Raw genomic sequence first — 12119 nt, forward strand, 5'->3', positions numbered from 1 at the left:
GTATTGGCGTGTTCTATGGAGCTAGGAGCTAGCAGAGGAGCTAGGAGCTAGCATAACACGTACCGTACCGTACGTGCGCGTCACGAACGTAACTTTTTAAAAATATATAAGCTTTATGAACCTTGGGTTAGGTGAACAGTCTTTTGGGCTGAGTGATTGTGTGTGTTGATCAGGTGTTTGAATTGTATTGGCGTGTTCTATGGAGCTAGGAGCTAGCAGAGGAGCTAGGAGCTAGCATAACAAACACGCAGGTGTTATTATGCAGGATTAATTTGTGGCATATTAAATATAAGCCTGGTTGTGTTGTGGCTAATAGAGTATATATATGTCTTTTGTTTATTTACTGTTGTAGTCATTCCCAGCTGAATATCAGGTACCGTGAGTATGCAGCCTTGGCTGCTAAACATTCGATAACTTGACCGTATGTGCGCGTCACGTACGTAACTTTTTAAAAATATATAAGCTTTATGAACCTTGGGTTAGGTAAACGGTCTTTTGGGCTGAGTGATTGTGTGTGTTGATCAGGTGTTTGAATTGTATTGGCGTGTTCTATGGAGCTAGGAGCTAGCAGAGGAGCTAGGAGCTAGCATAACAAACACGCAGGTGTTTTTATGCAGGATTAATTTGTGGCATATTAAATATAAGCCTGGTTGTGTTGTGGCTAATAGAGTATATATATGTCTTGTGTTTATTTACTGTTGTAGTCATTCCCAGCTGAATATCAGGTCACCCCCGGCTCTCACAGCATCTTCCCTATCTGAATAGCTTCAACTCCCCACTAGTCCTTCACTTGCACTTTACTCATCCACAAATCTTTCATCCTCGCTCAAATTAATGGGGAAATTGTCGCTTTCTCGGTCCGAATCTCTCTCACTTCATGCGGCCATCATTGTAAACAATAGGGAACTTTGCGTATATGTTCAACTGACTACGTCACGCTACTTCCGGTAGGTGCAAGCCTTTTTTTATCAGATACCAAAAGTTGCAATCTTTATCGTCGTTGTTCTATACTAAATCCTTTCAGCAAAAATATGGGAATATCGCGAAATGATCAAGTATGACACATAGAATAGATCTGCTATCCCCGTTTAAATAAAAAAAAATCATTTCAGTAGGCCTTTAACCATGTGTTTCCTACTGCCTGCAGACTTTGCACCCTTTGTTATATACACATGTTGTGTTTCTAATAAATAATATTTGTGTTTGTGTTTCAAATAAGGCAACAAGAGAAGTATCCTACACTTCTCTTTTGTAAAGTAAATCTGAACAGCCGATATTGGCATCTACATCAACTATATGATTTGCCTGAGAAGCTGGAGAGGACAAAAAAAAAAATAAAAAAAAAATACATTTTTTTTATTTGTGGCGGATGTAATTCTTTCTTGGCGGGCTACCACAAATAAATGAATGTGTGGGAAACACTGGTGGAATGTGTTGAAGGTGGAATGGTATGAATAGATTGAAAATGTGGAAGTGGTGAAAATGTGAAAAACGGCCAATTCATTTTGAATGGGAAAAATGTCCCGGAAAACCTGGAATTCTGGAAAACCGGGAATTTTTCCAGTTAAAAAAACTGATTAAGAGGAATGTTTTGACGGTGGAACGGTTGAAGTGGGTTGAAAATGTGGAACGAGTAGTCACCAGAAAAAAGGGTGGAATTAGGGCTTTGGAAAACCAGGAATTCTGGAAAATCCTGGAATTTTTTTGAACTTGGAAAAATGGTAGTTTGAATTTCCAGGATGGTGGGATGTGTTGAAGGTGGAATGGAGTTTGAAAAATTACCAATTCATTTTGAATGGGAAAAATGTCCCGGAAAACCGGGAATTCTTGAAATTTTTGGAACTCGTCAATGGAAATCCTGCGATTCCTGAATAGGCTGAACAGTTTGAAGTTGGAACGGTTTGGATCGGATAAAAAATGTGGAAGGTAGAGCGCGCCAAAATCCGGAGAAGAAGAAGTAGAAGTAAAAAAATAAATAGAGGAATTTTGTTGTAGAAACCGTATGTGGGAAGCATACACACAATGAGCTGATATGAAAAGTGAAGAACGAAAATATTTATAAAATATTTCATTGATATTTATCTTATTATAAACAATTATTGTTTTGTCAACTTACCGGCTGTAAAAGAATAAACGTACAAAAAACTAAGTAGGCCACAACAGAGCGTCTTCACTTTGCTAATGCAGCCTAACTTGAATTCACCAACCGGAAGCTTGCTAGCAGTAAACCAATCATCGTTCACTTCCGACCGTGTAAACCAGTCACATAATGTTTGGCTGACCAGCACGGTTCTGTGACCCTCGCACATGTGTACAGCAGCGCATAGTGGCCACACTGTCGATAACAATCAAATTATTATATTAAACTCCAGCACTGGTGCGCATTAAACATGAAAAAGAAACGTACAATTGAGGAGGCACCTTTAGAGGTAAGGCCACATTTTATTTGTCGTAATCTATGCTGCAGCTCACGAAGTTAGCCTCTCGTCGCGTATCCACAGAGTGTTATCTGCACGTTACTTTAAATGTAGGGTTTCTGTACTTTTTAGTCAGTAAACAAAATAATCCGACTCTTAAACTGGTTTATATGAGTCACATTATGTGGCCTATTTACATCTAACAGCAATGGCAGCAGATAACTAACTTGTTTCTGTCATTTATCACTATTTCAGTAAAAGCAAATGATCAACAAAAAGTACAGCAAAATGTAGTTTACACAAGTAAATATCGTTATAAAACACAAAAGAGAACAATGTAAGTTATAATAACCGAATTAACTAAGAATAATTAGATATTGACATTATAAACATAGATATGTACATTTACATACAAATGGCTGTCTTGAGTTTACAATCATTTCTACAACTGTTATTTTTTTTGTGATAGAGTGATTGGAGCACATACTTGTTGGTCACAAAAAACATTCATGAATTTTGGTTCTTTTATGAATTTATTATGGGTCTACCAAAAATGTGACCAAATCTGCTGGGTCAAAAGTATACATACAGCAATGTTGATATTTGGTTAAATGTCCCTTGGCAAGTTTCACTGCAATAAGGCGCTTTTGGTAGCCACCCACAAGCTTCTGGCAAGCTTCTGGTTGAATGTTTGACCACTCTTGACAAAATTGGTGCTGTTCAGCTAAACTTGTTGGTTTTCTGACATGGACTTGTTTCTTCATCATTGTTAAGTTCTACTCTTCTACTCCAAAAGGACCCACGGACAACTCATGATTTCCAATTGATCAACTTGGAACACCCAACTGCGCCCAAGACCCAACCTCCAGGCTGATGATTTTAGGTTGTCCTGAAGAATTTGGAGGTAATCCTCCTTTGTCATTGTCCCATTTACTCTCTGTAAAGCACCAATTCCATTGGCAGCAAAACAGGCCAAGAGTATAATACTACCACCACCATGCTTGACGGTAGGTGTGGTGTTCCTGGGATTAAAGGCCTCACCTTTTCTCCTCCAAAGATATTACTGGGTATTGTGGCCAAACAGCTCAATTTGTGTTTCATCTGACCACAGAACCTTCCTCCAGAAGGTTTTATCTTTGTCCATGTGATGTCATATGAAAGAAAAATGTAGCTGTTTGGCCATAATACAGAGTAATATGTTTGGAGGAGAAAAGGTGAGGGCTTTAATCCCAGGAACACCAACCCTACCATCAAACATGGTGGTGGTAGTATTATGCTCTGGGCCTAGTTTTGTTGCCAATGGAACTGGTGCTTTACAGAGAGTAAATGGGACAAAGAAAAAGGAGGATTACCTCCAAATTCTTCAGGACAACCTAAAATCATCAGCCTGGAGATTGGGTCTTTGGCACAGTTGGGTGTTCCAACAGGACAATGACCCCAAACACATGTCAAAAGTGGTAAAGGAATGGCTAAATCAGGCTAGAATTAAGTTTTAGAATGGCCTTCCCAAAGTCCTGACTTAAACGTGTGGACAATGCTGAAGAAACATGTACATGTCAGAAAACCAAAAAAAATGTAGCTGAACTGCACCAATTTTGTCAGGAGGATTGGTCAAAAATTCAACCAGAAGCTTGTGGAGGGCTACCAAAAGCGCCTTATTGCAGTGAAACTTGCCAAGGGACATGTAACCAAATATTAACATTGCTGTATGTATACTTTTGACCAAGCAGATTTCGTCACATTTTTAGTAATAAATAAATAAATGTTTTCATAATAAATTCATAAAAGAAGCAAATTTCATGAATGTGTTTTGTGACCAACAAGTATAGTATGTGCTCCAATCACTCTATCACAAAAAAATAAGAGTTGTAGAAATTAGGGATGTCCGATAATGGCTTTTGCCGATATCCGATATTCCGATATTGTCCAACTCTTTAATTACCGATACCGATACCGATATATACAGTCGTGGAATTAACATATTATTATGCCTAATGTGGACAACCAGGTATGGTGTAGATAAGGTCCTTTTTTAAAAAAAAAGATAAATAAATTAAAAACATATCGATCCGTTGTGGTGAAGAAGGAGCTGAGCCGGAAGGCAAAGCTCTCAATTTACCGGTCGATCTACGTTCCCATCCTCACCTATGGTCATGAGCTTTGGGTTATGGCCGAAAGGACAAGATCACGGGTACAAGCGGCCGAAATGAGTTTCCTCCGCCGGGTGGCGGGGCTCTCCCTTAGAGATAGGGTGAGAAGCTCTGCCATCCGGGGGGAGCTCAAAGTAAAGCCGCTGCTCCTCCACATTGAGAGGAGCCAGATGAGGTGGTTCGGGCATCTGGTCAGGATGCCACCCGAACGCCTCCCTAGGGAGGTGTTTAGGGCACGTCCGACCGGTAGGAGGCCACGGGGAAGACCCAGGACACGTTGGGAAGACTATGTCTCCCGGCTGGCCTGGGAACGCCTCGGGATCCCCCGGGAGGAGCTGGACGAAGTGGCTGGGGAGAGGGAAGTCTGGGCTTCCCTGCTTAAGCTGCTGCCCCCGCGACCCGACCTCGGATAAGCGGAAGAAGATGGATGGATGGAATTAAAAACATTTTCTTGAATAAAAAAGAAAGTAAAACAATATAAAAACAGTTACATAGAAACTAGTAATTAATGAAAATGAGTAAAATTAACTGTTAAAGGTCAGTACTATTAGTGGACCAGCAGCACGCACAATCATGTGCGCTTACGGACTGTATCCCTTGCAGACTGTATTGATATATATTGATATATAATGTAGGAACCAGACTATTAATAACAGAAAGAAACAACCCTTTTGTCTGAATGAGTGTAAATGGGGAAGGGAGGTTTTTTGGGTTGGTGCACTAATTATAAGTGCATCTTGTGTTTTTTTATGTTGATTTAATAAAAAAATACATAATATTTTCCGATATTACATTTTAAAGCATTTATCGGCAGGCCGATATTATCGGACATCTCTAGTAGAAATTATTGGAAACTCAAGACAGCCATGATATTATGTTCTTTACAAGTTTATGTTATCTTTTGACCACGACTGTAAATAACTTTTTGTTATAAATCTTGATTTCTGATTAATAAATGATATATATTCATAAATATATATGTGTTTTACATCAAACCAGTGTAACCACACAGGTTTTGTAAAAATACAGTGATAAAACTGTCCTGTGATAAATATTAAGAATGTTATTCATTTTTAAAACCGGTAAAAACGACCAAATGTTTGGTCAACTTCTATAATACAAAGTCAGTGGTACTCAAGATTTTAGGTTTGACACTTTTTGTTAAGTTTGACTTTCAAAATGTCATAACTTTCTTAAAATGTATCTGGTATTATTGTAAAGCTTGCTAAACAATAAAACAGACAAAAGAGATTTCAGCATGTTATAACGATGTTAACTATTTTTATTTAATCAATTCCAAAGTAACACATGAAACAAAGGATAAGAAAAATCATCATACATTGAAAACTGCAATTACTATTACTATTATTAAGGTGAAATCTTAACACAGAATCACATGACCACATATTTTAATTGATCAAATTGAAGGAAAATTTTAGTAAAAACACTTGTCAAACTCAACGTATGAGTCACATCTGACATCACAAGGCAGCGACCAGGAAATCGGCGGGTCTAAAAAGTCATTAATCATTCGATTAATTTAAAAGATGTTTGGCAGACTCACAGATAAATGTAAAACGTATATTGTATTGTATTAGGCCTTCCTAATAGAACATTTTGCAGGGTAGTTTTGTCGAGTGTAAGATGTTAAATGTTGTGGTCGTTAGGTGATTCGGTCAGAATCCAGAACCGACATGAAGGAGGAGGAAAATGTCGGACCTTCTCAAATGAAAAAGAACAAAGATGAGGAGGTGACGTTCCACCGGGTGAAGCTGTCCGCAAGCCACCTGTACAAACCTCCAACAGCAGAAGAACTCAACCACTTGAAAGAGGCCGAGAGCTTATTTCACTGTAGTTTGCTCAAAATGCAGGTAAGACCTCCCGAGTTATCAACATTTTGGGGGATACAACCATTATTGAGTATATATTGTATGATCACTAACAGATGGAGGAGCTCCTTAAAGAAGTTACCTTGAGTGAACGCAGGAAACAACAAATAGACTCTTTCATTCAGACAGTCACCAAGCTACTGCAGGCTGTACCTCAATCTCCAGAGGTGGAGGTGTGAATTATTTGACCAAATCTGGTTCTTTGTGTAAAATAGTATCGCAATCGCTGATTGAATATTCATACACAATCTTTTTTGTCTCAGGTAAACGACCTGTCTTGGCTTTCTAGTGCTGTGAAGGTTCCAATCCTTCTCCTTCCAAAAACACTAAAGGGCAAATTCCACATGGCACCTCCCGCTTCTATTGATACAATTGGAAGTTATCCTTTGGGTACCTGCACCAAACCACGTGTTGTGGTGGACCTGGCGGTTACAATCCCAGCTGTAAGTCACACATTACGCTGGGTGCTCATTATTCTTTTATGTTGTCTTGTCAATGCACTTCTTTTCATTGATTTTTTGTTTTTAGACTATTCTCCACGGCAAAGACTTCTTAAACCAGAGGTATCCTCGGAAAAGAGCGATGTACCTGGCAGGTCTGGCTCAGTATCTGGCAACCTGCTCAGACATAGGAACCATGTCCTACTCGTGTCTTCATGGGAATCATCTTCGTCCCATTCTACTGCTGAGTCCACCAGGTATTCATTTACTTCTAGTCAATTGCATATCTACATGTAATGCCAATTCACAGATAACAGACACAGGGTTTGCCATTAATGTATTAGATTGTGGCGGTGCGCCACGGCAATATATTAGCCACTGCATCTGAAAAATTAGTGTTTTTTTTATGTGAAAACAAAATAACATAATATAATGTATTGTAGCATCCAGAAGAAGGCACACAATGTTTGATGCTCTTTTTAGCTTTTATTGCCAATTTAATGCTAACAACAGTCCCAATTCCAATATGTATTTCCTCCGTGCACACACAAAGAAACACATTTGGGAGTTATGAACAACTCCCAAAACACGCTGTCTGGGAGTTTTTCACTCCCAGACACACAACAGCACTTTGTCATTTTGCGCCGACTCTGTGTGTTCACAAACTATTAGAAAAATGAACAAAATACACATTAGCACCAGCAGGTAGTTAGTGTTTGAATAGACATATAAACCGAATATTGTGAAGACGTAATTAATACGCACCGGGTTGTCCGTGGCAGAGGCAGCATGTCCGCGATGTGGACGTACTTTAATGTACCCGAGATATACCCCATGGACAGCGATCTTCAAAATTAAAATGACACTGGCGGCTTTTAAGGAGAGTAAGGCTCTCAACAGCGCTTACCAAGTGTGACGACAGGCTCTCTGAAGCTCGCTTTTTGTCGCGGACTTGGAGCGACTGAGGTAAAGAGTTTCGAAACACGGGTATAGTCTACAATAAATCAAATCAAATCAACTTTATTTATAAAGCACATTAAAAATTTACCACAGGGGTAGCCAAAGTGCTGTACAATGGGCAGGTTAAAAGATAACACAAGAGAAACGAGCAAGCACACCAGAGCACGATAAAAAATAAATAAATAAATAAATACAACATAAAAACAGGTTCACAGCAGGTGCATTGTGGGACGCCATAACAAGATGGAGATCACTCAGTGTTAAAAGCCATGGAATAAAAGTATGTTTTTAAGAGCGATTTAAAAACAGGAAGAGGAGGCCTGTCTAACACTCAAATAACACCAGACATAGATGCTAGATTTGTTGCCAATAAAGAAAGAGTGACTAAAAAGATTGGAAAAATCTCTAGAAAAAAATTTCTCAACAAAGTACATTGTACAATAGGCAGCAACAATTGAAAAATAGAGCAAAACAATAGTATGTAAGAAAACATGTTAATCTATAATTAATAATAACATATTTGTTTTAAATGTATGTATACATTTTTTTTTAGCCTTTTTAAAGAAAATATAAGCATCATAGCAAATAATGTGATGACTTCATACTGACCACGCCCCTACCGCTACAATTATCCTGGAAACCTTGAGACGTTATCTCAATTTAGGCATGTTTTTTTTATGGAGCAAGTTTGAAACTACGTTCCTCGTAATTCAGAAAAAAACAACTAAACCCCATGTAAGCAAGCACTTTGAAAGAGGCAAGGAAAACTTCATCTAAAAAAGAAAGCTCAAACAGAATCAAGACATTATGTGAGTAGGGATGGGCGATGTGGCCTAAATATATCACAATATTTATTACAGGCAATTTATTTGGCATATAAATGATAAAAAAAACATTTTAAAGCTGGTTACAAAGGTGCTGACTTTTAGTAACATATTGTGTAATTTCTGGTTGTATTATTTTCTCAAAACTATTATTAATCTACTTGTTGATTTACTGGTACTGGTATTAGCAGGTTACTCTCTGTTGTAATATATTTTTATCACATTAGTTTTGGGCAAAACTGCAAATATGGGTATCGATTCAATACCAAGTAGTTACAGCAGCTGTATTGCCTAAACCAATGCTGAAACTTAAAATGTTCAAGATCATGAAAGGATCCATTTTTGATCACAGTTTTAATCGGACAAAAACACACAATGGTGGATGGTTCAACAATGTCAATTAAATAAAAATATTTTGTGCAAAATAAATTCAATAGTGCAAATAACTAAACATAAGAAAAAAATACTATTGGTTTTATCTATATTTTAGTAATCGAGTATTCTATCGAATATCCCGATCGATTAATCGAGTAATCGAATAAATCATATTTTTGCTTAATTTGTTGTTTTTTTTTTTTTTTTTTTTTTTATCCTGTCCAGTTTCTCAGGCAAATCATATTGTTGATGGAGATGCCCATATCGGCTGTACAAATTTACTTTACAAAAGAGAAGTGTGGGATACTTCTCTTGTTGCCTTATTTGTATTTTGACTTTATTAAATGGATTTATAATATTATTTGGTGCAGCCGGGCCGGAGCAATATTTTTGCTTAATTAAAGTTTGATTATACATGTTAGGATGTGGCCTCAATTATTGCGTTTGGCCTAATTGTCTTTTATTTCCCAAACGCCTGTTTTTATTATTGAAGGCTGACACGCACAGCTGAAATGCGTCCGTGGTTGATTGTGCCAATTTGTGTGTTCTAATAAAAAGAGATAAACTCCAGCACCCCCGCGATCCCGAACGGGACAAGCGGTAGAAAATGGATGGACAGATAATAAAAACAGGTGCGCTCACAGCCCTATGTGGTGTGACCGCATAAACAAAGTTCTTGTCTCTCGTGCATTTTTGATGATTATTATATGGTGCCGTTTAAATGGTGGTTTCTCCACGCAAATCCGCTGAGCTGTTTTCAACCTGCCAACAATACATAAACAATATAAAAAGACAAACCACTTAATAATGACGACAGTTTTAAATTTTAAGAATGCAATACAGTTCATTGCATTCTTTGCATGCAAAATAGTAATCAATGTTCATTTTGCCATCATAACATTTTTGAGATGAAAACACACAACATTTGTTCAAAATTAATATTCCCTGAGAAAGTTCAAATAAAACTATATTCTTCGTATCAAAAATAAAACAATAACAACAGTTTTCATTATATCAAACATAAAAAGTGGTTTAGGTAGTGCCTTTAATACTGCATTTGAAATGTGCAACCAGTGGTGAGTCACCACCAAGCAAAAACTGCGCATGCTCAGAAAAGTAGCGTCAGATTTACCGCCCGTACGAGCACCCACTGGCAGAAATGTAGATCGGCGCCTATGCAATAGAGACTATAGTTGGTGCAAGTGCAAGCTATCCAAGTAGCAAGTAGTTGCATGAATTAAATAACCTGCATAATTTGCACGACTACTATCGCGTGGTTACTAATGAAAGGCTAATTGAACACGACAGCTTGGATAGCATTGTTAGTTTTCAACACCTTTTGGCGGCATTTGATGAGTTCGCGGGAGTGAAAGAACACATCCTAGTTATCATAATTAATAAAATGTATTTTACGAACACACCTTTTTCGTTTACATTTGATGATAGATGATTTACCTCGCCTCAATCGGATGCTTTCTCGACAGGTGCTGCAGCATCGAACTTGTGCTATTGTGGTATGCGAGCTCCACTTAGCAATGTTTGCATACGACTGCTATTTCCTTCGATTTTAGTGTGAAGTGTTTCCACACCTTAGACAACTTTTGTCGCTTCTTAATTCCCTCGTTTTGCTATGGCCCTTGTCCACTGCTTTCTGGGCGTCTACCATTGCCAGTTATGTCGGCGAAAAAGTTTACTAAACTCAAGCGTATTTAAAGGAGCGGTGTTGTGCAGTGCAGGGGACGTATGATCTGACGTAAACACGCTGTGCAATACCTAAACAGTCCATGCAAAACGTGAGCTTTGACTACTAAATGAGGCAAAACGCCGTAAAAACCCCCAAAAAACTTAACGCCTCAAGGCAGCGAAATTTCCTTGAATATATTTTGTAATCGAATTACTCGAGTTACCCGAGGAATCGTTTCAGCTGTAGTTTTATCCATCCATCCATCTTCTTTCGCTTACCCGAGGTCGGGTCGAGGGGGCAGCACACTAAGCAGGGAAGCCCAGACTTCCCTCTCCCCAGCCACTTCGTCCAGCTCCTCCCGGGGGATCCCGAGGCGTTCCCAGGCCAGCCAGGAGACATAGTCTTCCCAACGTGTCCTGGGTCTTCCCTGTGGCCTCCTACCGGTCGGACGTGCCCGAAACACCTCCCTAGGGAGGCGTTCGGGTGGCATCCTGACCAGATGCCCGAACCACCTCATTTGGCTCCCCTCGATGTGAAGGAGCAGCGGCTTTACTTTGAGCTCCTCCCGGATGACAGCGCTTCTCACCCTATCACTACGGGAGCGCCCCACCACCCGGCGGAGGAAACTCATTTCGGGCGCTTGTACCCGTGATCGTGTCCTTTCGGTCATAACCCAAAGCTCATGACCATAGGTAAGGATGAAAACGTAGATCGACCGGTAAATTAAGAGCTTTGCCTTCCGGCTCAGCTCCTTCTTGACCACAGCGGATCGATACAGCGTCCGCATTACTGAAGACGCCACACCGGTCCGCCTGTCAATCTCATGATCCACGCTTCCCTCACTTGTGAACAAGACTCTGAGGTACTTGAACTCCTCCACTTGGGGCAAGATCTCCTCTCCAACCCAGAGATGGCACTCCACCCTTTTCCGGGCGAGAACCATGAACTCTGAATTGGAGGTGCTGATTCCCATCTCAGTCGCTTCACACCGATCCAGTGAGAGCTGAAGATCCTGGCCAGATGAAGCCATCAGGACTACATCATCTGCAGAAAGCAGATACCTAATCCTGCAGCCACCAAACCGGATCCTCTCAACGCCCTGACTGCGCGTAGAAATTCTGTCCGTAAAAGTTATAAACAGAATCGGTGACAAAGGGCAGCCTAGGTGGAGTCCAACTCTCACTGGAAACGGGTCCGACTTACTGCCGGCAATGCGAACCAAGCTCTGACACTGATCATACAGGGAGCGGACAGCCACAATCAGACAGTCCAATACCCCATAGTCTCTGAGCACTCCCCACAGGACTTCCCGGTGTACACAGTAGAATGCCTTCTCCAAGTCCACAAAGCCCATGTAGACTGGTTGGGCAAACTTCCATG

The 12119-nt window shown here is 39.8% G+C and overlaps 1 protein-coding gene across 1 annotated transcript in view; it reads left to right on the forward strand.

The window, feature by feature from the left end:
- Positions 1-2270: 2270 nt before the first annotated feature.
- The window catches only part of nol6 (nucleolar protein 6 (RNA-associated)), a 30321-nt gene continuing 20472 nt past the window's right edge, over positions 2271-12119 (forward strand). Inside the window, exons 1-5 of the mRNA XM_062050972.1 lie at positions 2271-2429; positions 6235-6438; positions 6513-6629; positions 6720-6899; positions 6985-7153. Of these exons, the coding sequence (XP_061906956.1) occupies positions 2391-2429; positions 6235-6438; positions 6513-6629; positions 6720-6899; positions 6985-7153 (709 nt within the window). The 5' untranslated portion in view covers positions 2271-2390. The remainder of the gene's footprint in view (positions 2430-6234; positions 6439-6512; positions 6630-6719; positions 6900-6984; positions 7154-12119) is intronic.

Source organism: Entelurus aequoreus, linkage group LG06, assembly GCF_033978785.1.
Source record: "Entelurus aequoreus isolate RoL-2023_Sb linkage group LG06, RoL_Eaeq_v1.1, whole genome shotgun sequence".
NCBI lineage: Eukaryota > Metazoa > Chordata > Actinopteri > Syngnathiformes > Syngnathidae > Entelurus > Entelurus aequoreus.